The sequence below is a fragment of the Littorina saxatilis genome, linkage group LG9 (assembly GCF_037325665.1).
Source record: "Littorina saxatilis isolate snail1 linkage group LG9, US_GU_Lsax_2.0, whole genome shotgun sequence".
Taxonomy (NCBI): domain Eukaryota; kingdom Metazoa; phylum Mollusca; class Gastropoda; order Littorinimorpha; family Littorinidae; genus Littorina; species Littorina saxatilis.
The window spans coordinates 34,937,948-34,963,116 of record NC_090253.1 but is presented as its reverse complement, the minus strand read 5'-3'; the positions used below and the strand labels follow the sequence as shown (position 1 = coordinate 34,963,116).

The following is a 25,169-nucleotide window of genomic DNA, read 5'->3' as shown; positions in this document are numbered from 1 at the left end:
TGTTACAACTAAAAACAGTAAAAAATTTTATAGTCCTGGTCCTTATTTATATCTAAAAACCAGGCGCAAAGCGGCATACCCTGAAAACGCAAAAAAAGCAATACGGTCATCCTATGCATGCATATAGCTCATATAGCCAAAACCGTTGAAGATAGAAAGACATTTATTGAACAAAACATATGCCCCACATCATTCTTAACAAGTTTTGTTCTTGTATGTACATCAAAATATTGATTCTCAAATGAATGGTTTGAAAAAATACGACTTCCGGCAGACCTAGACCGTTTTGAAGGAAAAAACCGTCTTTTTTTCAAACCATTCCATGGCCATCAATATTTTCATATACATGTAAGACCAAAACGTGTTAAGACTGGTGTTGTGCATCTAGTTTGTTCAATAAATGTCTTTCTATCTTCAATGGTTTTGGCTAGATGAGGTAACAAGAGAAGGTTATGGGCATTGGAATTACGTCAACATTTCCAGCATTGTTACAGATGAAACATTTACTGCAGGGTGCTCCTGATTAACAAACCGAGCAAAACTGAAAATTATTGAAGAGAAGACATGTCTGAACAGTTTATAAAGAGACAAGTTTGCAATCATTTGTAAACACCATTATTGTATGGAGGAGTAACTGTTCCCCTACCCCCTAAGAAGGTATTTCTGTCCGTCAACCACGTGAGCGATCGCCACAAATCGAGGCATCACTCGCATTTCAGTTTGGACACACCGGCTGATTGCAAATGCACAGTACGTGTTTCGACACTGAAACGTGACGATTGAGCGTCAAAATAGTTTCTTAAAACAGTCGAAAATGGAGTTAAATGTGACTTTAACACTCAGTGGCGATCGCTAGAGTGGCGATTGTTACTAGACGGACACTAGAAAACCTCAGAAAATGTAATTACTTTGCGATTTTTTTAACTGAAAAACTGTTGCGGTCTTTTTCTGTCGAGCGCGAGCGTCAACGTAAAACAACGTGAGGTCACTTCCTCCCCAAACGGTTAGTTTTTGAATGAAAAGAAAAATGTGGCGATCGTTACATTGTTTAGACGGACAGGATCGCAACTTTGAAACTCGGGTCACCGTGCCTCGATCAAGGGCAAATTGACCTCGGCAACATTATAACTCACTTCAAGGGTGCACAAACTTGTATTTACAGTATACAAAATTAGGTAAACTTGTGTTTTTGTCCTGTGAAATCACAATTAGTTTCGATGCTCTTGATATCGCTATGCGGACGGACAGATCCGAATCCCCATACATTTTTTTTGCGGAGCTAGTATAAGTTAGAATTTGTGTTATGGATATCGATTGTTGTTGAAAAACAATCATTTCAATGTGTTCTGGCACTCTCAACCACCACAGCATTGATACTTGTGCATGTGTGTGTTGGAATTTAGTTCTTTGTTTAGTGATGCTGTGGCAAAAGTAAATTCATCCGTCCGTATTTTGACGATCGCCACCATTCACACGCACATAAATAAACACATTATAAAAAATTTCAACTTTTATTTTCAAAAAAGTATTTAAACAACAACTAGTTTGCATGTTAATACAACAAATACAGCAGATTCTCACAGATATGGATTTAAAAGACTAAGCAAATCTGAGACTATCAAAATGGCCTAATACCATGAAACCTGCCTATATAGTTTCTATGTATTCTATTAAAGTCGGAATGATAAGCGTACGTGCTGTCAGCTGGTGGTGGCGCTGCATAGGGGAGATAACTCCCAGGGAGTAGCGCACTGACTAACACACTGAGGCAGCTTTTTCTTTGAAGGGTTGCCTCCCTTAACTGTAGACGGGAGAGCATTTTCAGACCTATAGCATCTTCGACTGCGTCAATGCTTTTATGTTATTCGGGTAAGTATATTAATCAAATGAAAATTTCTTATTGAAATTTTCGATTATTAACAATGTTAGAAAAAAAGTCTGTAACGACTTTCATTGCTTATGTACTTGTATGTGCAGCCTGCTAGTACCAAGCTGATCACATGTTCTCTGCCAGCCGCAGCAGTGTCTCCTGACAAGAAGAAGAACAAAGGGAAAGGTCTGTGGTCACTCTTTTTTTTCCAAAGAGAAACAAATATTAATATGTGCTGGAGAAAGATTATCTGTCGGAAGGAAAAGATTGAATGCGTCCTCAGAACGGCCAAGTGCTTGCACTCACTTTGAAAGCAGCAGTTCCTGAGTGGATGGTCAGACCAAGAGAATGTGTGGTCATGCAATAACAACATGACAGAAATCTGAACTTGATGAATTTGTCCTGATTTCAGAACTAATGCTATTTTTTCACGGTTCATTCCCTACACTGTCATGTTATCTTCTGGCAAGGTTTAAGGGTTCCTAATTGTTGGCAAGCCTCACTTGACATGACTCCTAAGCTCAACAAACAAATGTGGCTGGTCCGCATACAAACAGATAGCTAAATGAGACCTTGACCCCTAAATGAGATGTTTGGAATAAAATGTACAGTGGAACCGCCCATAAAACCTCCAAAAATCTGAGAAAATCTGGTCTCAGAACGGAAAGAGTCTTAAAATAGGGGTAATTTAACAGAGGTAATGAACAGAAAGTCTGAAAAAACAAGGTCTTAAAAAGGAGGGAGTGTCTTAAAATGGGGGGTCTTAAAATCTGGGTGCCACTGTATATGTTTCGTCTATGGCCAGTCTGTATGATAGTACCAAAATCCTTGAATAGATTTGTTTAATCTTCTGCTAATCCTTTTGTTCTTTTGTTTGCAGAATTTTTCCTGAATCCTTCAGGGAAGTCCTATGTATGCATTCTTCATGAATATGTTCAACACACAATGAAGGTCCAGCCTTTCTATGTCTTTAAAGAACTCGGTAAGATTTGCATAAACTCGGAGGTCATGTCACTTTTTGATTCACCTGAGTTATCGGGAGAGTCTTACTCTTTGAAATAAGAAGGGTTAGGCCTAGCCGGCTGTAGACGAACTAAATTAGCTTTGAGCTTTTCCTGGATTTTCTGGATGCTAGGGGTCAATTTCAGGCATAAAAAACGTAAGTTATAATTTTGGGGGATTTTTTTTTTAATCTAGACCTGCGCACACTGCGCAAGCTTGGTTAACCCTAGTTGAATTTCAAAGTTAAAGCGGGGTCATTGTTGGGTAAAATAACCATGAACAATTATCAATTTCTCTGATGTTTTGAAGTTAGAGATTTGAAGCTCAAAATATGACCCAAGTCTGCATGTTGTCTACTTTCATTGTTAAGATTGAGAAAAGATCGAGAAAACATACTTACTTTTCAGTATTGGAGTCCTGACTCAGTTCGTTGTCATATTTTTTCAGTGGATTTTACCTGTAATCTATCATATGCCAGCAAGTTGCAGTCCAGGGTGACAAACATGAAGACGGAGAACACGGAGAATTTATTGTCTGCAAAAACTAAAGGAACGCGATGTTTACAATTTGAATAATTGAACACCAATTTTATGAGAAGCCTTGTGTGGGATCTCATTATTTCAAACCCGAGACCGAACTGTGTAGCTATTGGGAATTTTTTTGGCCAGGTGTATCCCTTTAAATTAAAACCAGAAAGCAAATAGAGTTGACAAATGGACCAATTATGAGACAGGATTAGAATTGAAGTAGAACAGACTCAGCGGTATTATTTGTTCTGCTCCTAGTTCATTGGATCAGTTGATGCGTGCAGTGTACACTGGGCTGTACTTCAAGCATGCAGAATAGTTCATTTTATGTGTGTGTGCATTTATAGATCTAAACACATTCTGAATATACCTCCAATTCCACATGGACATTCTCAAAGGACAATAATTTTATAACCATGAACAACATTGCTATTATCTTTTTCTTTTTGTTTTTTCTAGAAAACTCCAAAACCCCTTACAGCGCAACTGTGATGATAAATGAGATGGAGTACGGCACTGGTTGTGCCATCAGCAAAAAGCTCGCCAAGAGTGAAGCAGGTAACCCTCCTCAGCTTTAGCTTTTCTTTGATCCTTTTTATATTTAGTCAAGTTTTGACTAAATATTTTAACATCGAGGGGGGATCGAAACGAGGGTATGGTGTATGTGTGTGCGTGTGTGTGTGTGTGTGTGTGTGTAGAGCGATTCAGACTAAACTACTGGACCGATCTTTATGAAATTTGACATGAGAGTTCCTGGGTATGAAATCCCCGAACGTTTTTTTCATTTTTTTGATAAATGTCTTTGATGACGTCATATCCGGCTTTTCGTGAAAGTTGAGGCGGCACTGTCACGCCCTCATTTTTCAACCAAATTGGTTGAAATTTTGGTCAAGTAATCTTCGACGAAGCCCGGGGTTCGGTATTGCATTTCAGCTTGGTGGCTTAAAAATTAATTAATGACTTTGGTCATTAAAAATCTGAAAATTGTAAAAAAAAATAAAAATTTATAAAACGATCCCAATTTACGTTTATCTTATTCTCCATCATTTGCTGATTCCAAAAACATATAAATATGTTATATTCGGATTAAAAACAAGCTCTGAAAATTAAATATATAAAAGGCGTTGGGTGGAAACTGGGAGCCCTATGCTCCCAGGCTAAAATGAAAGGGCGCGGAGGAGATTTTCTCCGTACGTGCGGTACGCAGGCCCACCCGTGTGTGGATACGCCCTGGTGCCCATGAAACAAATCCCCAGGTATGGGTGAAATACCAAGACTAGACATCCCAACGGAGGAACTGGCGGAAGAGGAGAGTGAACTCCCAACGGCAGCGAAGGCGGAAGAGGACGTCTAGTCACCCATCCCAACGGTCAGACAGGCGGACGAGGAGCTTGCTCCCAACGGCTGGCTGGGCGGACGAGGATACTCCATGTTACTGCTGCTTCCACAAGCGCTGGGTAGGAACGACTCGTTAGCCAAGGTAGGCAGCATTCCTAGGAGAAGGAAAACTCTGAAGACAAACCTGGGGGGTTGGACCCATTAGCTGAAACCCCCATGTCACCCCCATGTCACATCCAACTTGCTAGGGGAACACATCCGGCAGAGGTGGCAACAGGACAGATATGCCCACAACCTGGCACCGAAGGCGAATACAACAGCAGACTGGACAGCTCAGGGCGTCAGCATGGATGCGGAAGATGCGACGGCCATCCAGAAAACGGGTAGATTGAACTCGGCAGCCCGGTAAAGCAATCAATCTAGGAGAGCGAACACTCTGATATAAAAACAAGCTGAAGTCGGATGTGCTGGGCCTGACTTGTCAGGCGCGTAACGGCAGCACAACGCATCTACGCTCACATGACAGAAATATATAAAAATTATTATCAAAATTTTTTTTTCGAAATCAATTTAAAAACACTTTCATCTTATTCCTTGTCGGTTCCTGATTCCAAAAACATATAGATATGATATGTTTGGATTAAAAACACGCTCAGAAAGTTAAAACAAAGAGAGGTACAGAAAAGCGTGCTATCCTTCTTAGCGCAACTACTACCCCGCTCTTCTTGTCAATTTCACTGCCTATGCCGTGAGCGGTGGACTACGAGTATACGGTCTTGCTGCGTTGCATTGCGTTCAGTTTCATTCTGTGAGTTCGACAGCTACTTGACTAAATATTGTATTTTCGCCTTACGCGACTTGTTTCTTTTTTTCTTTCTATGTGGTGTTTTTTTTCTCCGAAGCTGAAGACACTCCATTTGCAAAGACTTCAAAGATTGCAGATGGCCTCTCTTCTCCTCCAACTCAGTATGTCTATGCTTGTCACTATATTAATAATAATGATAATAGTAAATAACTTTTCTACAGCGCGAGTCCCATCAATTGGCTCAAGGCCGCTTTGGCCGGGTAGAAATTCCATAGTTTCCAAGTCTATGGATTAAGCTCACTTAAGAAGATGACGTCGAAAGTCTTTGACGTCAATTTATGCATCATGACGTCATGCCTCCCTGCAGCCTTTCTCTCTTGCGCGGTGTGTGTGCATTTTGTGCACATGTTAGTGTTACTGTTAGTGTGTGTGCGTGCGCATGTTAATGAGTTTGTACTTGTGTGTGTGTGTGAGTGTGAGATAGAGGGAGTGAGTGGGTGTGTGTATGTGCGTGTGCATAAGTTTGTGTGTATGTGTGTGTGTGTGTGTGTGTGTGAGTTTGTTTGTAAAGGTGTGTGTGTCCGTCTGTCTATATGTGCGTATGAGTGTGTGTTTTGTGTGTATGAAGTTTGTGTGAGAGAGTGAGTGAGTGCGTGTGAGAGTGTGTGTGCGTGTGTGTGACTTGCGGTGTGTGTGTGACTTGGGGTGTGTGTGTGTGTGAGAGAGAGAGAGAGAGCTAGAGAGAGAGAAAGGGGATGTGTCCTTCGCTGGGGGTATGCAGTACACTGCCTTGGCATTGCACTTCTACTTAATTAAACTGATGTGCAATGTGACAGAGTTCATCTTTTTTTCCTTTTTTTTCTCTCACACAAACACACCAACAACTATACATACTCACAGAAAGCTCCTCTGTGTTATTCTGGAGTTTTTTTGTTTTTTTTTACCCTAGGTACATGTCTATGTTCTTAGTTTCATCCCGGCCACTTTTTTTGCAATTTTATAATAAATGGTTTGATTGATTCATTTCTTTTTTATATTGATTGATTTATGTATTTATTTATTTGTGTTTGCATAATCTGGCAGCAAAGGAAACCCTGAAGATTTTGATCCCAGAGATGAATACCCTAACAGATGAACAGCTCCAGAAAAACACAGAGGATCTTTCTGTGAGTATGAAAAGTTGTTTGGGTGTTTGTTACAGGGTGACTAAAAAAAACAAATCCCACCCACTATCCAAGTGTCATGATGGCAGATAATGCGTGGTACGGTGATTTGTTCGAGAAGCGCCATGCAGGTTCCATACCTCCGTCTTCAGCCCTCTAGGTTTTCTGTAGGGGTTACCCCACCCTTAGCTCCTGGCCCATATGTCCTACCCTGGGAGCACAAGGGGGATTGTTTCTCCGAGGATCCCACCCCGGTTGAAGCTTTTACTCGGGTTGCTCCCTCCCCAAGAATAGCTGCCTTACTGGGCTGACGAGTCCATTCTTCCCGGCTAGTTCCCCATAGCTGGAGTGCCTTCGTCCGCCATTGCAGCCGTTGGGAGAGAAAAATCTCCTCTTCCGCCTGCCTTACCGTTGAGGCCCGGATATCCTGCCGGTGCAGGGTTTTGACTTTGGAGTTTGCTTCTCCTAGACTAGTTGCCTGCCATGGCTACAAACTGAGTCTGGTCTGGACATCCTCCTCCGCCTTCACAGCTGTTGGGAATTCTCTTCCTCATCCGCCTGTTCCACCGTTGGGATGCCCTGAAGGTGCTATTTGCCCATAGCTGGGTGATCTGTTCGTGGACACTAGGGCGTATCCACACCCTCCACCCACTATAATGCTAATAACTCCTAAATTTGTTGAGAAAATTACTTAATATTTGGTGTACGTTAGCTTGATATATGTAGGATGATAAGTTCACAAAGTTTCAAGTTTGTGTGTTTCAAAAATAATTCCAAAATTGGAGGATCAACTCAAAAGTACAATGTTTGGCACTGAGTGGTAGCCACGGTAACCGGATTGTAGCACTCAACATTTTCCACAGACAATCACAGGGGGATCAAACGAAGATTCTCTTCCAAGCAGAGAGCCTACCACAGAAATGTGGTTTTCTCTATTGCATAGGAGTTTGAGAATTCTTCTCCATTTCATGCCGAGAGACTGCCTGATGAGACCTTCTTAGGTCGAAACTAAGGGTAGCGGTCTTGGCAAAATAACAAAAATGGACCTTTTCAGGTTCAGCACTCTTTGGAGAATGCCATTGCGCGCGACTATACGTCCTCTTAACCAAGGACTTTGCCTGGGTTATTCTTTCGATCAGTGTTGCAATCAGCTCCAAAAGGGGTTTGATGTTACCAGTAGGCTGTCTGTGAAGACTTCTTTCCAAATCTATTTCTATATTTCTAACCCCCCCCCCCCCCCCAGCCCGTCTCCTCTTCCTTTTCCTCTATTGTGCTTGCTACTTTCAAAATACCAAATTGGTGTGTAAGCAGCAAAGACACACAGAGTAAAGGCTGACCTCCCTTGCTCATGACATTATTCTTCTGCATTTTCGCTTTTGATATAAATCTATTCTTAATTTCTATTTGAAATTACCAAGCAATTTGAGTGCACATTTTGGCATTTTTTAGCGGCGCTCTCATTCTAAATTCTATATATATATATATATAACAAAATCAAGGAAAAGAAAAGCCAAACAAAGAATGTCAAGTGGCAGCCCAAATTTTCGACCTATTGCCAGGCCTTCCTCAGGGGCGTGTTTATATTTATATTTATATTATTATGAGTTATTTCTAATATGCTGACTGTTAGCAAATGATAACAAGACATGTCGAGAAAAAAGATATCAAGCATGAGCCTTTTAGGCGAATGCTGATATCGTTTGTGAGACATGTCTGTTATCATTTGCTAACAGTCAGCATATTAGAAATAACGGTTTTATTACCGTTTAATTCGACCAAAAGAAATTTCGAAGCGACCCCGCGAATTAGACAGAACAGCCGCAATGGGAACTTGAGGGCTTCTACCTGATTATGCCTGTCAGTCAAAGAATTCTCGTGACCTGAGTCAGCCAATCAGAGTAACACACCTGACGTGATGAATATTCACAGGTCAAATGCCTTTGACACCCAACAATCTCACAAGATAAACCATGTTGAACATGCGTTTTGGTTTCTTCGCTTTTTCTCGTTGAACAGAGAGCGACAGATTAAGAACCGACTCCAGACGGATGGGAAATGACCTAAAGATAGATTGATGTAAAGCGAGTCACGCAATTTCACTTCATTTTTGCGAACTTTGATCATTTAGATTTCAAGTGAGCGGTCGGCACTGCACACTCAGAGGATGGGCGGTGCCTTGCTGTTCCGTAACGCACCCACCGACAAAACTCGCTTTTCGGTATTTTTTAGATAAAGAGAGTATTATCTGACAGCAATTGAAGTGTCATTCTTTAGAATAAATCACGCTGATATTGTTGAATTACATTTTTACTTTGTCTTGTTAATTTTTAGCGTGATAAACAAAAAGGGTCCCTGCCTGAACGTTATAACATTTAGAGGGTCACCTAGAATCCGTCCTGATTGGTCAAAAGGCCATATGGGGCACTGAATTGGTAATAAATATATTTAGCGGCACATAGTTTCTCTCCGATTCATATATGTGGCCATTTCTGCGAAAAGGGACACTGTTGACAAATTTATCGATTTTGAGTTTTTGATTTTATTTGACAGACTGTTATATTTAGAACGTGATGTGAAAATTTCAGACCTTGAACAAAAAAATTCACGGAGTTATGACCCTTTTTCGGAGATACCCCCCAAATGACTTAAAATGGCCAAACTTTTAAAAACAAACTTTTGCCGGGAAATAGCAAGTTCAATCATCTGCCGTTATGACTTGTATGGTTTTAGGTCAAAATAATGTTTAATTCCAGAGTTATTGCCCTTTTTGTAACGTTACCCTAATTTGTACTTTTCTCGTCTTTTTCTATCATTCTCTCCTCTCATGCAAAAGAAACAACAATCAGCCATATGATTTGTTTCTCAAATATCTCTTCTTCTTTCACACTACCTCTCCCCCCTCCATGTTCTATTCTTTCTTTACCCACGCACATACAAACACAAACTATTTGAGGCTGTCTGCTGAAAACAATACCAGATTCTGCTGCTTGTCGACTTGAAGTTGTGGTACTTCTAAATTTCATAACAAGGATTAATTGTTCAGTTTTCATGGTAAATACAGCTTCCAGTTGTAGAAAGTAACATGGTGCTGTGTGTCCTTGCACACGTGGGTCTGTCAGTCTGTCCATCACTTCACTGAATTGAAAATGTCATCCCTGCACTCTGCTATCGAACGTCTCCCTTTACTTTCAACAAACTGAAATGCCAGTCAGTGTCAAACTTGATGTGGTCGACGATCAAGAAATTTTCAAATTGGATTCGTGGTGTTCATTCACACACAAAACTGCATGCCTAAGTATTGATGCACCATGCCGAAGACTGAAGTTGCTACCCTCCTCTGTACCGCTGCCTCATTCGCAAGGTAGAATTAAGACTTGCTTCTCTGAAACAAAGGCAACCACAGAGTTGATCAATATATTATTTACTAACTACTATTTGCACAGCTCAAGTCTGGTTTTGGGTACCTATCTACTTGCCATTTCTAAGCTGGTCATGGTGATATTATTGAAAATGTGTGTGTGTGTGTGTGTGTATGTGTGTGTGTGTGTGTGTGTGTTTGTGCTTCTTTGTTGGAGAAAACAGCACATAAACACAAATATAACTGTATTTTCCCCCTTACCTGCTTTGTGGCCGGGCACTGCTGTATTTAGTTGTTGCACTGTCCGATGAATTGCTGGACTTGTTTGCTGTTCCACGCGAGCAAACTGAGAAAAAGAGAGTAACATTGGTTAAAAAAAAGGGAGTTTAAAAGCATACTACACATAGGCTACACACATACCACCACCACCACCATCATCATCATCATCATCATCATCATCATCATCATCATCATAAAAATCATCATCATCATCATAAAAATCATCATCATAATAATCATCATCGTCATTATCCTCTCTCTTTCTCTATCTACCCCTCTCTCTCTCTCTCTCTCTCTCTCTCTCTCTCTCTCTCTCTCTCTCTCTCTCTCTCTCTCACACACACGCACTCACACACACACACATACACACACTCACACACACGCACACACACACACACACACACACATACACACACACACACACACACACACACACACACACACACACACACACACACACACACACACACACACACACATACAGAAACCCTCACACAACAAACACACACACACACACACACACACACACACACACACACTGACACACGCGCAATATGCTCTGGGAAAAGTCTTTTACCGATTTGTATTCTAGTAGGCGTAATTGTCATCATGAACGTTTACAACACCATTGTGATCAAAGTATCTGCTTCGACTTTGGAGTCACAAATGTCCGGGCGAAGTGCAACATAAATTATTATTCTGAATCAACAGCATTGACCTCGTCAACAAAATCGTTGTCTTATCCCAAAGTGACTTCTGTCAGCAGAACATCCCGTGCTCAACTGAGAAGGGTTACTTGCCCTTCCACTATGCAAAGAGCGGTGCCAGTCAGTAAGCTTAACCACTGATCTAAAATGTCAGTAACTTTAGCAAGGGAAGCAACTAAAGACGAAAACGGGGAGTAACTGTTCTTCATCGGGCAACTGCGTTTGTCGTCTGCTTCTTTATACAGTGCTAGTCTACGGTCGCGTGAAAGTCAGATCTACCTGAACTATGCGTATAGATCATCATCCGTCTAGTGAAATGTGGCTGTGCGATGATTTGGCTACATCACTTTCCTGAATGTGCTTCTAGATGAAAGTTTATATCATTGTTAAACATTTAAAAAAAAATAGGTACCGGTAAGTTGTTTTAACTTGACCAAAACTAGCGACGAAAAAATGCATCTCGAAGCACAACAAAACACTCTGTCGCCATTTTCGGCATGATCGCAGTCAACTCGTCATCTGTTCGATGTGTTTTTCCTGAGGAGGAATGAACATAAACATTTTCAGAAGTTTGTAATGTTGATCCCAAGACTATTTTCCATTACTTTAAATTGCTGTTCATTGTGCTATCGCTGATAATTCATTGAACTTTTTAGAAATTCAACTTGAAGTGGGCGTCAGTCAGCACAGCAAAGTTTGTTTACATTTTGGTCTAACTTTGACCCCGCGTTTCTCCAATCAGAGGCTTAGATCAACAGTGTCCCTTTTCGCAGAAATGGCCACATATTACATGTGACAAGGGTGAGTAGTATGAGGATTTGGTCTTGTGCATACCAACTTTAGAGTCACTCTAAAGTGGCATTGCATGTCTGGTTGTGTTCCAGTTTTTTGACGAGATCAAGATTGAAGACCCTCGTATCAGTGAACTTGGCAACAAAGCTGGTCAACCCAGCCCATATCAGATACTGCGGGAATGTCTCAGTCGGTCAGTGAGTGTGTGGCATCTTTGTGGTGGAGAATTTGTGATGTCTGTCCAGACCTTGTTTGTGATGTCTGATGTATGTCTAAACTGAACTGGTTGTCTTCATCTATTTCCCTTGTCTTCAAAATATGGAAGAACTCCCTAACAGTACTGTGTTTCTTTCATCTGTACCAATGGCTATTTCACATGTTAAAGGGTTCAAGAGATAGAGTAAAGAAAAGTTAATTCAGCATTTCAAAAGGAATTTGTTCTTGCTGTTTCTGATTCTCCTAATAGTTATATTCTCTGTGATGCTGTAGGAATAAAGAGAAACACATATATTCTGCTTGCTCCTTGTAGTATTGATATTGTGTGATGGTATGTAACTAATGGACATTTTGTGGAAATAATTTGTCAGTGGTATTTCACACCATAATTCATACTTCATTTGTTACACTGGATAAAGACTTGCCTGCCTGCACACAAAGACCGCCTACTTAGGAGATTGTCTTTTCAACATCTCTGAACTGATTATTAAACAAATCACAAGATGAAAATTATGTATACATGTATGTGGAATACTTGCATAATGATTCTGGTTAAAGAATAGAAAAGAAATGATGTAAAACAGTGGGTACAAGTTTTTTATCAGGATATACAGACATGTGTTACAGTAAATGGCCAATATTCTGGTTGGTTTAATATAAGAAGAGGCGATAGCCTCTCACCATATTTGTATTTAATATGTTCCGAGATATTGTCATTAATGTTACGTAATAATTCTGTGATAAAAGGATTGAAATTGAATAACGAGGAAGTGTTATTGTCTCAGTTTGCGGACGATACAACTCTTTATTTGGATGGCAGTAAAGAATCGTTTGTTGAATGTGTTAAAACTTTACAGAGATTTTCTAAATTTTCCGGATAAAAGATAAATAATGAAAAAGCTCAAATTGTCTGGATCGGAAGAAAGCGAAATTCACAAGAAAGATATATGAGGGATATGAACTTTTGTTGGGACCCTGGGATTTTTAATGTATTGGGAGTCAAATTTTCGACAAACACCAGCAACATTTTGGAAATTAATTATGAAGGATGTCACGTTTCAATATCACACTAAGGTGATTATGAACGGTTAGTTACTTCTAACTAACTAACCACACCACGATCCACTGTCGCAGTCATACAAATAGATAGAATCAACAAAAGTATAAGTTTCAGATGCCTGTTTATGTAATATCACGCCACCTCCCTCGAGACTTCACTCCAAAAGATGTTCTTTTTACGTTCTAAACGTAAAACATGTGGTCACTGACAAAAATGCCAGTTAAAGTACAGGAAATAATAATAACACGCTGATCCCGTGTATAGTTAGGAAATATAGCTGTCTGCCTTAAAGTGCTGGTTATATGCAGGTGTCACACACCCCACGTCGTCACCACTCGAGTATAATCACAAATAATACAGATGACTTGGTGGTAAGGGTGCAAAAGACATGGTGCAACTTAGCTTTTTGCCACTGAGTGGGCGGCCCGTAATTAGTCTGTAGTCTCCACAACTGCTCCGTTGAATGTAGTGCCGGTTAGCGTGGCAACGAAGCAGGGAACAGTGGAGACATCAGGCGCCTCACTCAGTCGCTGAAGGTCCTCCCGTAGTCTACCAGAAAAGTAGAGGTGTAGCTGGTAGGACGGCGACAGCGACAGCAAATCACCAGTATAGCAGGTTAGCAGGTTACAGCAATGCCGCGGACGACCTGGTTACAGCATCCCAGCGTAGCACGTAATAGAATACGTTGGCAGTAACAGAAGGCTGCAACAAAAAGCATTGGTGCACTAAACATGTCATGCTTCCCCTCACACACCACCTTTAAACATGTCACCCTGACATGTTTCATCGAGCACGTGGGCCTGCACAAACGGACTTTTACAACAACAAATCAGCTATTTTCCTTCCTTCTCTCCATATCTGCAAAAACCATATACAGATTAGTACTTTAGCGTCACAAAGAGCAAATTATGCGCTACCTGGAAAGAACAACAGAGAGTATTTCATTCCACAAACACAGACTCGTCAACAGCGTTAAATAATGATTTATTACCTCAACAGCCTTATGTAGGTAGCTCTCTTTTAAGCGAATCCGCTTCCTTTCGAATGACTTCTGTTCGTCACAGAAATACCGTCATCCTCCTCTCGCGCTGAATCCTTATGCGGTGAAAACGCACAGCGGAGAAACCTTGACGCCCCGACTGTCAGCCAGCATGTATACAGGGAGAAGGTGGTCTGTCCATGTAGTTCCTTTTAAGCCCTACCGGCAAGCAGCATGGCACATTGATATACAGTGAAGTATTTAAACGTGTTGAAGACCATCAAACTTGTAGGATAATTCTGACACCGACGCTTCTCTCTCGCTGCTGAGTTTCGAGTGTGTAGTTAATATGTCACCCCCCGTGGGTTAGGGGGAGTCCCATATTGGTTGGGACGAGAAAGAATTTACCCGATGCTACCCAGCATGTCGTAAGAGGCGACTAACGGTTCTGTTTCTCCTTTTACCCTTGTTAAGTGTTTCTTGTATAGAATATAGTCAATGTTTGTAAAGATTTTAGTCAAGCAGTATGTAAGAAATGTTAAGTCCTTTGTACTGGAAACTTGCATTCTCCCAGTAAGGTAATATATTGTACTACGTTGCAAGCCCCTGGAGCAAATTTTTGATTAGTGCTTTTGTGAACAAGAAACAATTGACAAGTGGCTCTATCCCATCTTCCCCTGTCGCGATATAACCTTCATGGTTGAAAACGACGTTAAACACCAAATAAAGAAAGAAAGAATTATTATTTGACTGTATTATTATTAAACAGGTAGTACGTTCATGTAACATGTTATAAGAAAGAAATAGACAAATACTGTGAACAAAAAAAACAAAAACAAAAAAAAGAATAGAAAAGGAAATAACAACTACAAAGAGTGGTTACGCCGTCTTTGCAGAGCATCGATCTCTTTTTCATATCACACCATACTAGTTTCAATTTAAATTTAAATGTTCAGTCAATTATCTGATGGTTTTCTTTAAGATTTGTATTTGTTGTTATAAGGTGTACTCATTTTAAACAGAAAACAACCATCCAGACATGTGCTACGATACTTTCTCTTGCAGATGCATATCAGTAAATGTGATTGTAGCATGTTCCAGTGTGACACGATGTTTTGAAAGGTCTATTCATTTTGACATTTTCCAATTGCACAGAAACTATGGCATGGGGGACACAGACTGCCTCTTGGACATGAAGCCACTCAAACATCAGAACTGTGAATTCACCATAACAGTTGGCAAACACAAAGCGACGGTGAGGAATAGCATGTACATGATTTACTGCAGTGGATCCACAGTACACACCAATATATGTTTAAAAATATGACATGTTGAATAGTTATTTTTCTGTATAAGTAGCATTGTGGACAAGATGGCCGACCATCAGCCCAGTCCACCATAAGCTGAGGCCCAAACAGTGGTGAGCCAAGAGTGTCAAAGTTGGGGCAATGCCCCCCACCATAGCTTTAGATGATACTATCAGGTCTCACAGGTTACTTTGATATTGCAGCAGCTTTTGGCACTCTTAGTGTGCTTTTGTAAACTGAACCTAAAATTCTAGAAGAGTCATCACAAAAACTGTTACTCAATCAGTCAAACTAGTCACAAGAGCACTGTGGAAACTGTCTTTTAAATGGTGAAACTGTCAACTGTAGTTACAACAAGAAGAATTGTGACCGGCTGGCACTTTTTTCCTGACATTTTCAGAGTTTAGCTTGTAAAAAATGGTTGGTTAATATTAACAGATATTTCTTTGAAGATGAAGGCAGCAAAATATTGATTTCTGTGTGTATCATCTATTTAGCATACCTTTTTATTTTTTAACACTTTGAAGAAGTATACTTGCTTTATTGGTCTTGCCTTTTACTCATTGTTATATGGCATCAGCTTGATGGATCAAGCCGTCGCGATATAACCTTCGTGGTTGAAAACGACGTTAAACACCAAATAAAGAAAGAAAAGAAAGATGGATCAAGTCCGTCGCGATATAACCTTGAACGGTTGAAAACGACGTTAAACACCAAATAAAGAAAGAAAGATGGATCAAGTTGGGATCAAAATGTGTACACCCTATCATCAACTTTAGTTTGCAGCCTTGTATATTTGTGTCGTCTGCTCAATAATCATTTAAACTCATCTATAAAAGTCTTTGAAAATGTATTATACCTTTTATATAATCCACCTTGTGCTTGTCTCTGTCTGTCTTCCCGGTTCTTTTCATATCCCTGCATACTTGATCCATGTTTTCAATTACTTCAAAGTTTGTTTGTGATTTGTTACAAGTATATATGTGCCTGTGTTTTGTGTGATTGGTATAATAAATCAAGATCACTTGATAACATCAAGATACCTGCATTTTTTCATTGAAGGTGGTTGCAAAAAGTAAGCGGAGTGGCAAGCAAAGAGCAGCACAGGCTATACTACAGGTAAAATTAGTCAGTCAATCTGCCAGACACAAATGCTTATGCTGAAAGGTATCCTCGCGCAAAGACTGAACTTCTGAACAATAATGTTGTGTGATACTTTTTTCAAAGAGTATTCATGTGGAAATAACTAATCTGAAAGTTATTCTTGTGAAAAGACTGAATGTTTGATGAATTAAATTGTATAATGATATATGTGCTCATAAGAGGTGAAGAGGTAACTCCTGTTTTACTTATGATGAATCACTGTATTCCCTAGTCTTCAAATTTTGCTTGATTGTTGTCGTCAGCGTTTGGCGACTACATTTGTATGACCTGTCTCATGAAAATGGCAATTTATGAATAAGACTCAATAAGACTGAGAAATCCTTTGTATAGGCTTTGTGCTTAAGCGCAGCATTTGTTTGGTTGCAGAAACTACATCCTCACGTTCCAAGCTGGGGATCGTTGTTGCGACTGTATGGAAACACAGCTGATAGAGGGCAGTGTGCTAAGGTATGCCTCATGGTGCCACTTTCAGTGTGTTTGCATGTGACCAAATTCAACATTTATTGAAATTGTAGATCCACAAGGAAATCCTTTCTCACTGTAGATCCTCACTTTTCACAACCAATTGTCTGTGAGACTTTATGGCATCCTGCAAAACATAATGCAGTCTTTATGATATAGACATAATGCAGTACCAAAACATTTTTTTAATCAAAATTATTCTGTATTCTTTAAAGCCACCCTCCGCCTCCCGTAAACCATCTGTTTCTGATCACAGAGCTCCCCGAGCTTTTACATACAGTACAAAAACATTAACATGAGTGAGATGACTAGTGCGTGTAAATTGCAGCTCTTTTCAGTTGATGACGGGGAAGTAGGCTACTGAAAACGATACAACTTTCCCCTTTTTAAGATGCTGGTCGACTGAGATTTCAAACATTTTATACTGTTTGTTGCTGTGCCTGTGTAGATTGAGTATTGCGCGCATACAAACGTACTTCCGCAACAGGGCGACTATCACATCAAAGTAGCTGCATCTTACCAGACAAATTTTCCGCAAACCGCTACAGTTTCTTTGAAGACGCCGTCACTCTGTTTTGTGTCACTATCAGTCTTTTGTTGTATTTTAGATTTAGAGGTGCACAATAACATGCTTTTGCAGATATAGAGTAAGATTGAAAGTGCAAACCACTCAATTGATGATGTATGAAAAAGTGGGTCACATGGATGGCTAGGGGGTTGAAATAACCACGAGAACTGGTGTGTGGTTTACGCGCGCTGAATAGCAATTCAAGAGATCTGTACGTGTCATTTAATGTTGTTGAATGCTATTGTGAGTGTGTCCCATAAGTTAATTATTGCTGTTTTAGTGAAAGATGTCATCGTTCTGTAAACCTCATGTTAGGCGGAGTGGGGCTTTAATTAACTCGATACTGACCAGCTTTAACCTATCATCACAACAAACAACCAACTCTGTTGTGTATTTTATGCAGTGTGTGGTCAAGAGGTACCCTTTTCTTTCAAAAATATGCACATTGCAGCCACTAATCACCACCGATTGTTTGCTGATCACTGGCAGTGATCACTAAGCACGTGTGTTTTCCTAAATTCACATGACCAAACCCCGTGGCCTCGGTCCAAACACGTTGTCAGCCATCACTGCAGGCCAGCAATCATTGCTGCAACAAATCCTGAACTCCAATTAGTATTATTTTAAGCACATCAGACATATTTGATAGTCACAATGAAAAGTTAAAGCTAGCCAGTAGCGAGCTATTTGCTCGTTGCAAGTTAAAACGCTTGGGTGACAAAGGGGCTCATCCCACACCACTTAAAAAAATTTAAGTTATTTCGGAACATGGTCTATTGAGCACTCATTCTCTTATTCAAGCACCATGTGCTTTGTATTTCTTGCCTCAATTCAGTCTTGCACCATTTTCAAAATGTGAGAGGTACTTATGTGGCCAAAATGATCTGAGAGTTATTGTTGATGATTTTAAGAATATAATCCTAACCCTTAGCCTTAGGACTTGAGACCTTTCAGGTTAGTCATGAATCAGCCATTTGAGACCTTTCAGGTTAGTCATGAATCAGCCATTAACAGTGGCTGCCAACTTATAAACTTTTACCATAAATGACAAAACAAAGCTTTTTGGGAGGTATGTTTTGGTTAAACGTTTTTGTCCATTATCAGTTTAATTTCATTCTTGTCTATTGAGCACTCACTGTCTTTTCAAGCATCATGTGTTTAGTATTCCCTTCCCCAATTCAGTTTTGCACCATTTTCACAATGTGAGAGGTACTTGTATGGTCAGAAGTAGCTAACAGTTATTATTGATGATTTTAAGAAGATAATTCTGACCCTTAAAACTTGACCATGGCAAAAAAAGTAATGCCATGAACAGTGAAAGAGCAGGACATTAAAGTAACTTTGGCTTTTATGGTTGTCAGACCACTCAAAGAATATAGATAAGTTTGATGAACAGATAAATAAACTGGAAAGGAATGATTCGGGGTGTTTTCGAACCAAAGAATGACCTTACAATAGCAGGTAAGAATAAACTTCATGGCTGGGGTTTCATACTCTGTATATAAAAAATGCAAGAAATGAAAAATGAAATATTGCTTGAGGTAGAATGATAGCTGCATTTTGGTATTAAAGGATGTCACAGATATGTGCGAAGATCAGTTTTGTTTTGAGAAAATTGCATGGAAATGCAGGAAATATATTTTCTTAATTTGATAGCTATTGTTTGTTCTATTCTCCAGAAGAAGGAGGTCAATGAGGTCAAGCGTCATCGGCCAAACCAAGCCATTTTGGATCGATTAAGGGAAGAGATGAAGAGACTAAGTGCACAGAAGGTTGGTAGTCTTTGAGCCTTTTGCCTTTTTACAGCATGAAACCAGCTCATCCACAGAACAGCCCAGGCAACAGATTTTCTTGTTCACGGTGTGTCAACTGATTCCGTTCATCCACCGGATGTTTCCGTTCATCCGCAGGATGTGTCCGTTCATACAGCCCCATTTTTGTCACTTGCTTCGGGAAAAACGTTGTAGTAAGTCGTGTGGGCAGCGCGCTTGTGTGATATTGAAAGAATAAGGTAGCGAAATGGTTGGGCTATGTGTACGATAAGTACCAAGGTGCTAGTGAATCCTAATAATAACACACGCGGGCCGAACTTGGCAAAATTGCCTGATTTTTTAACATTTTCTTGTTTTTCTCGCTCTGTTATCGAATCTGACCCCTGATTTGCACATGATCACCAAAACCATTGCCTGTTACGACATTTCGCTTGAACAGAAGTTTATAGAAACCCATGGCTTTTGTACAATCACTTGTCTTTTGAAAACATACAGATTCCGTTCATACCCCATGTTTCCGTTCGTACAAAAGTGCATGTTTCCCTTAGTACGAAAAGCGTTTCCGTTCATACACATTCGTTAGATCAGAGTGAAACAGGCCCCCACTACAAGTTCTGTGTATTCCAATCGTCTTCAAATAGCACAAAGTACGAATGCGTGTGATATTAGACCTATGTGAACCATAAGATGAATTGAATTTGCAAAAAACAGTTTTGTGTCCGTTCGTACTGATTTTGACGGGAAAATGTGTCTGTTCGTACCACTTTCATCAAATTGTTTCCCTTCGTACGCTTTTCATGACGTTTGTGATTTTTGGTAGAAAGCTTGTGCAATTAGCATTTTAATATCCCTAATTCGACTTATGTATAACCCATAATGCATGTTGTTCATGAGTGCAACAACACGCGACTGTGGCTTTTCTGGTGCAATACCATCCCTGTTTAAAATCTTACTGAAGAGCAAACATTTTGATAAGTGTGTCTTCTTCCAGTTTCCTTACACAATGTCATTTCAAAGATCTAAACTTATGTGAAACCTGTTCAAAATATGCTTTCTGCAAGCTAAACCTAGACATTCAGTCTTTTAGCATTTTCAGATTTTTAATGACCAAACTTTTTTTTATCATTTTTTAAGCTTTGAAGCTGAAATGCAATCCCATAGTACGGGGGTTGCCTGGCTAAAGTTTTAAAATCAATTTGATAAAAAAATGAGGGTGTGACAGTGCGGCCTCAACTTTTACAAAAAGTTGGATATGACGTCATCAAAGACATTTATAAAACAAGTCGCGTAAGGCGAAAATACAACATTTAGTCAAGCTGTCAGAATGAAACTGAAGGCAATGCAATTTTTCAGCAAGACCGTATACTCGTAGCATCGTCAGTCCACCGCTCATGACAAAGGCAGTGAAATTGACAAGAAGAGCGGGGTAGTAGTAGCGCTGAGAAGGATAGCACGCTTTTCTGTACCATCTTCGTTTTAACTTTCTGAGCGTGTTTTTAATCCAAACATATCATATCTATATGTTTTTGGAATCAGGAACCGACAAGGAATAAGATGAAAGTGTTTTTAATTTGATTTCGACAATTTAATTTTGATAATAATTTGTATATTTTTAATTTTCAGAGCTTGTTTTTAATCCAAATATAACATATTTATATGTTTTTAGAATGAGAAAATGATGAGGAATAAGATGAACGTAAATTTAGATCGTTTTATAAAAAAAATTTTTTTTTACAATTTTCAGATTTTTAATGACCAAAGTCATTAATTAATTTTTAAGCCACCAATCTGAAATGCAATACCGAAGTCCGGCCTTCGTCGAAGATTGCTTGGCCAAAATTTCAATCAATTTGATTGAAAAATGAGGGTGTGACAGTGCCGCCTCAACTTTTACAAAAAGCCGGATATGACGTCATCAAAAATATTTATCGAAAAAAAGAAAAACACGTCCGGGGATATCAATCCCAGGAACTCTCATGTAAAATTTCATAAAGATCGGTCCAGTAGTTTCGCTCTACACGCACGCACGCACACACACACACACACACACACACACACACACACACACACACACACACACACACACACACACACACACACACACACACACATACATCATAAACCACGATCCTCCTTTCGATTCCCCATTTATGTTCAAACATTAAGTCAAAACTTGACTAAATGTAAAAAGGACTGATAGAGCCTGGATAATGTTTTTTCTTGATTTGTCTAAATTCTGCTCATGATTATCACAGGTGAAGCAAATGGCATGATAGGAGTAACATACAAATGTACATGTTACTTAGTTCAGTCTTAGTTGCAGTGCTGCAAAGCAAGCACAACTGCACAAATCAATCTTCGTTCTTATCAAAACACACAGAAAGCTCCGTCACTGAACACATTACTGAAAAGGGTACGAAGGGAAACAATTTGATGAAAGTGGTACGAACAGACACATTTTCCCGTCAAAATCAGTACGAACGGACACAAAACTGTTTTTTGCAAATTCAATTCGTCTTATGGTTCACATAGGTCCAATATCACACGCATTCGTACTTTGTGCTATTTGAAAACGATTGGAATACACAGAACTTGTAGTGGGGGCCTGTTTCACTCTGATCTAACGAATGTGTATGAACGGAAACGCTTTTCGTACGAAGGGAAACATGCACTTTTGTACGAACGGAAACATGGGGTATGAACGGAATCTGTATGTTTTCAAAAGACAAGTGATTGTACAAAAGCCATGGGTTTCTATAAACTTCTGTTCAAGCGAAATGTCGTAACAGGCAATGGTTTGGGTGATCATGTGCAAATCAAGGGTCAGATTCGATAACAGAGCGAGAAAAACAAGAAAATGTTAAAAAATCAGGCAATTTTGCCACGTTCGGCCCGCGTGTGTTATTATTAGGATTCACTAGCACCTTGGTACTTATCGTACACATAGCCCAACCATTTCGCTACCTTATTCTTTCAATATCACACAAGCGCGCTGCCCACACGACTTACCACAACGTTTTTCCCGAAGCAAGTGACGAAAATGGGGCTGTATGAACGGACACATCCTGCGGATGAACGGAAACATCCGGTGGATGAACGGAATCAGTTGTTGGTGCAAACATTACAACATTTACAGAACAAATTTAAATCAGAATGTCTTATTTAAGACATTAGGAGATTTCCATGATTTTCTTAACACTAGGTAGGATTTTATACCTGCTGTAGCAATGACGTGGTGAGAAATACGACCGTTTTATATTGTTCTGTGCATCATCTATAGTGCAATTTATTTTTCTGTTCTAAACATTTCAAAGTTTGATTCAGCACTGTAACTTGGAAGACGCAATGCTTATGTTGCATATAGTTTGAAGACTTTGTGTCACTTTGGCCAGCTCTCATCCACAAGACATTGAGAGTCGTGTGTCATGAAACAGTTTCGTCGTCAGAAACAAAGTCAGTGCCTAATTAAAGTTGTTCATTATAAGAAGAGGTTCCCAGTCAGTTGGGAGTGTTTGGTGGAATGTTTTGGTGCCACCTTATGTCTATATTATAAAGACTGCATTGTATTTTGCAGGATGCCATAAAGTCTCACGGACGACTGGTTGTGAACAGTGAGGATCTTCCTAACAAAGTGACCAGTGTTGATTTGTAAATCTTTAAGGAAGAAAATCTTTGCAGTCTGAGGACTAGAATTTTACTTTCTCAGGATTCACTTGTCATGGACTTTTGCCATTAACAGTTGAATTTCAGGAAGTTGCAAAGATGAACTACTTTTAGAGTGTGCTTTTCACGAATGTGCATTACTTTTGCATCTCTTGACATCTTTAGATGCAATACTATTACAGTATAATGTGCTGAAACAAATGTACTAGTGCATATATGTTGAAAGTGAACAGTGTTATTATCTTCATAAATGATTGATTTTGAAATCTTACCAGAATGTACAGAGCATAGAATAACAATAGGGTGTGGTAAAATTATGTGGGGAATATTTTAAACCTCTGTTATTGCCCTAGACAAAATGGAAATTCACAGGCAAATAAAGCAAGAGACAATTGACTGGTTGTTTGAGAAGTGTGACAGATTGATCATGTGGGTAATTTCTCCTATGCCGAGAATGAGAACAGATACATGTTTGGATATTTCAACTGCAGTTGAATCTGCCTGGGGACCGCCTCTCGATAACCACCACTTGCTTACAATGACCACCCCAAAGGATCCACACCGATATGTGGAGGTGCATGATACTGGGCCAAACATGGCGGCTGAAGGGGTATGCTAGCTCTTTCACAGGTATTTTTAACAAGAAAATATAAAACTGTACACCTTGAAATTTATGTTGAAATATTGGTCAGACAATGAACATTTCTTTCACATTGGTTGTGAACATCCAATTCAATTTGAGACTTGTAATCTCAAATTAAATATCATATTCTTACTCCGAATCACATTAGCATTGAGTCACCTGAGATGCTTATCACTGAAAAACGCTTACCCGGCTAAAAAATTTAAAGGGAAGCAACCCCATCACCAAAACGAAAGTGAAAGTAGCTTTGGTAATGGGCCAGTACACCGGGAGTTACCTCCCATACGGATGTACGCCACGTCACTTCCTCTAGGAACACGTGCCTCTTATCATACGTCTTTTTCACCTCGGAGAGGACGGTTCACTTTTTGACGCTCTGTGGCTGACCTTGTGTGTTTGAGTGACACCCGCCGGCCACGTTACCCAGCTTGTCTGCTCGCCTTGCCTACAGTTTGGTGAGCTCGTTCCCGTTTGTTGTTGGTTGTTTGCGCTGTTTCGTTACTGTACGTTGTCCGTTTTTTACGGACTTGTGTGTCAGTGACTTGCGTGTTTCGCCATTTTGTTGTGTGAGTTAGTTAGCTAACTCGTGTGACTTTGCTAGTAGCTCTGCGTGCCCTCTTTCTGTTTGGGCAAGTGTAGCTTTAGTATTTTGTTGACGCGTAAGCGTCTGTGTTTACTGTGTTTTCAGTCGTTTTGACTTACGTTTCAGTAAATCTTTTTACTTTGCCACGTGTTGTTGACGTTTGTGTCAGTGTCTTGCGTGTCGCCATTTTGTTGTGTGAGTTAGTTTTCTAGCTCGTGTGACTTTGTTTGTAGCTCTCCGTGCCTCTGCTTGTGGGGCAAGTTTAGCTATAGTATTTTGTTAACGCATTTGTGCGTGTGTTTACTGAATTTTCCAGTCGTTTAGACTTATGTTTCAGTAAATTTTTTCGCGTTGCCACGTGTTGTTGTCAACATGTCTGATTCAGACAAGCGCCGTGGCAAGTCGGACCCCAAGGGGAAAATTAAGCCTAAGTCTTCCTCTTCCAAAGCAACGTTACTTGTTACAGACCAAGAACGTAACACTTTGTTGGCTGTACCAATTTCGGCGCCTAGCGCTGTTACTACTTCTGCTTCTTTTGCGGCGCCTAGCGCTACTGTTACTTCTGCACCTGTCTCTACTTCGGAGACTCCGTCTTCTTTGTTAGCACCTGGACAAGGTGCGTTGGTTTCCTCTCTGTTAAAGTCACTGGTTCCAGAAATCCGCAGCTTGGTGCAGGCAGAATTTCAGCGTTCCGTCGCCAGCAGTTCGGCGTTTCCGGCATCTGGCAGTGACGTCCGGGCATTGGCTTCCGTGTCTTTGGCCTCCACTTCCGGCTTGGAGCAGCGTCCTCCCTCTTCAGCGTCGGTTGGTAAGCAGAGCTGGTCCGATAGCCCTCGTGAGGCGCCTGGACGTTCTCCTTCGGGGGACAGCTCTTTCGCATCGGGTCACGACCGATACCTTGCTGATCTTTC

At 40.1% G+C, this 25,169-nt stretch overlaps 1 protein-coding gene across 5 annotated transcripts in view; it reads left to right on the top strand.

Annotated features, from left to right (window-relative positions):
- Window positions 1-23,426, top strand: part of LOC138977047 (microprocessor complex subunit DGCR8-like) — a 55,357-nt gene extending 31,931 nt beyond the window's left edge. For all 5 annotated transcript variants that reach the window (XM_070349951.1, XM_070349953.1, XM_070349955.1 and 2 more), the window contains exons 8-17: window positions 1,978-2,056; window positions 2,751-2,852; window positions 3,859-3,957; window positions 6,626-6,708; window positions 11,934-12,034; window positions 15,252-15,351; window positions 16,466-16,522; window positions 16,934-17,014; window positions 19,277-19,369; window positions 22,944-23,426. In XM_070349951.1, coding sequence (XP_070206052.1) covers window positions 1,978-2,056; window positions 2,751-2,852; window positions 3,859-3,957; window positions 6,626-6,708; window positions 11,934-12,034; window positions 15,252-15,351; window positions 16,466-16,522; window positions 16,934-17,014; window positions 19,277-19,369; window positions 22,944-23,021 — 873 coding nt within the window. In that variant the 3' untranslated portion in view covers window positions 23,022-23,426. The remainder of the gene's footprint in view (window positions 1-1,977; window positions 2,057-2,750; window positions 2,853-3,858; window positions 3,958-6,625; window positions 6,709-11,933; window positions 12,035-15,251; window positions 15,352-16,465; window positions 16,523-16,933; window positions 17,015-19,276; window positions 19,370-22,943) is intronic.
- The last annotated feature ends 1,743 nt before the right edge of the window (window positions 23,427-25,169 follow it).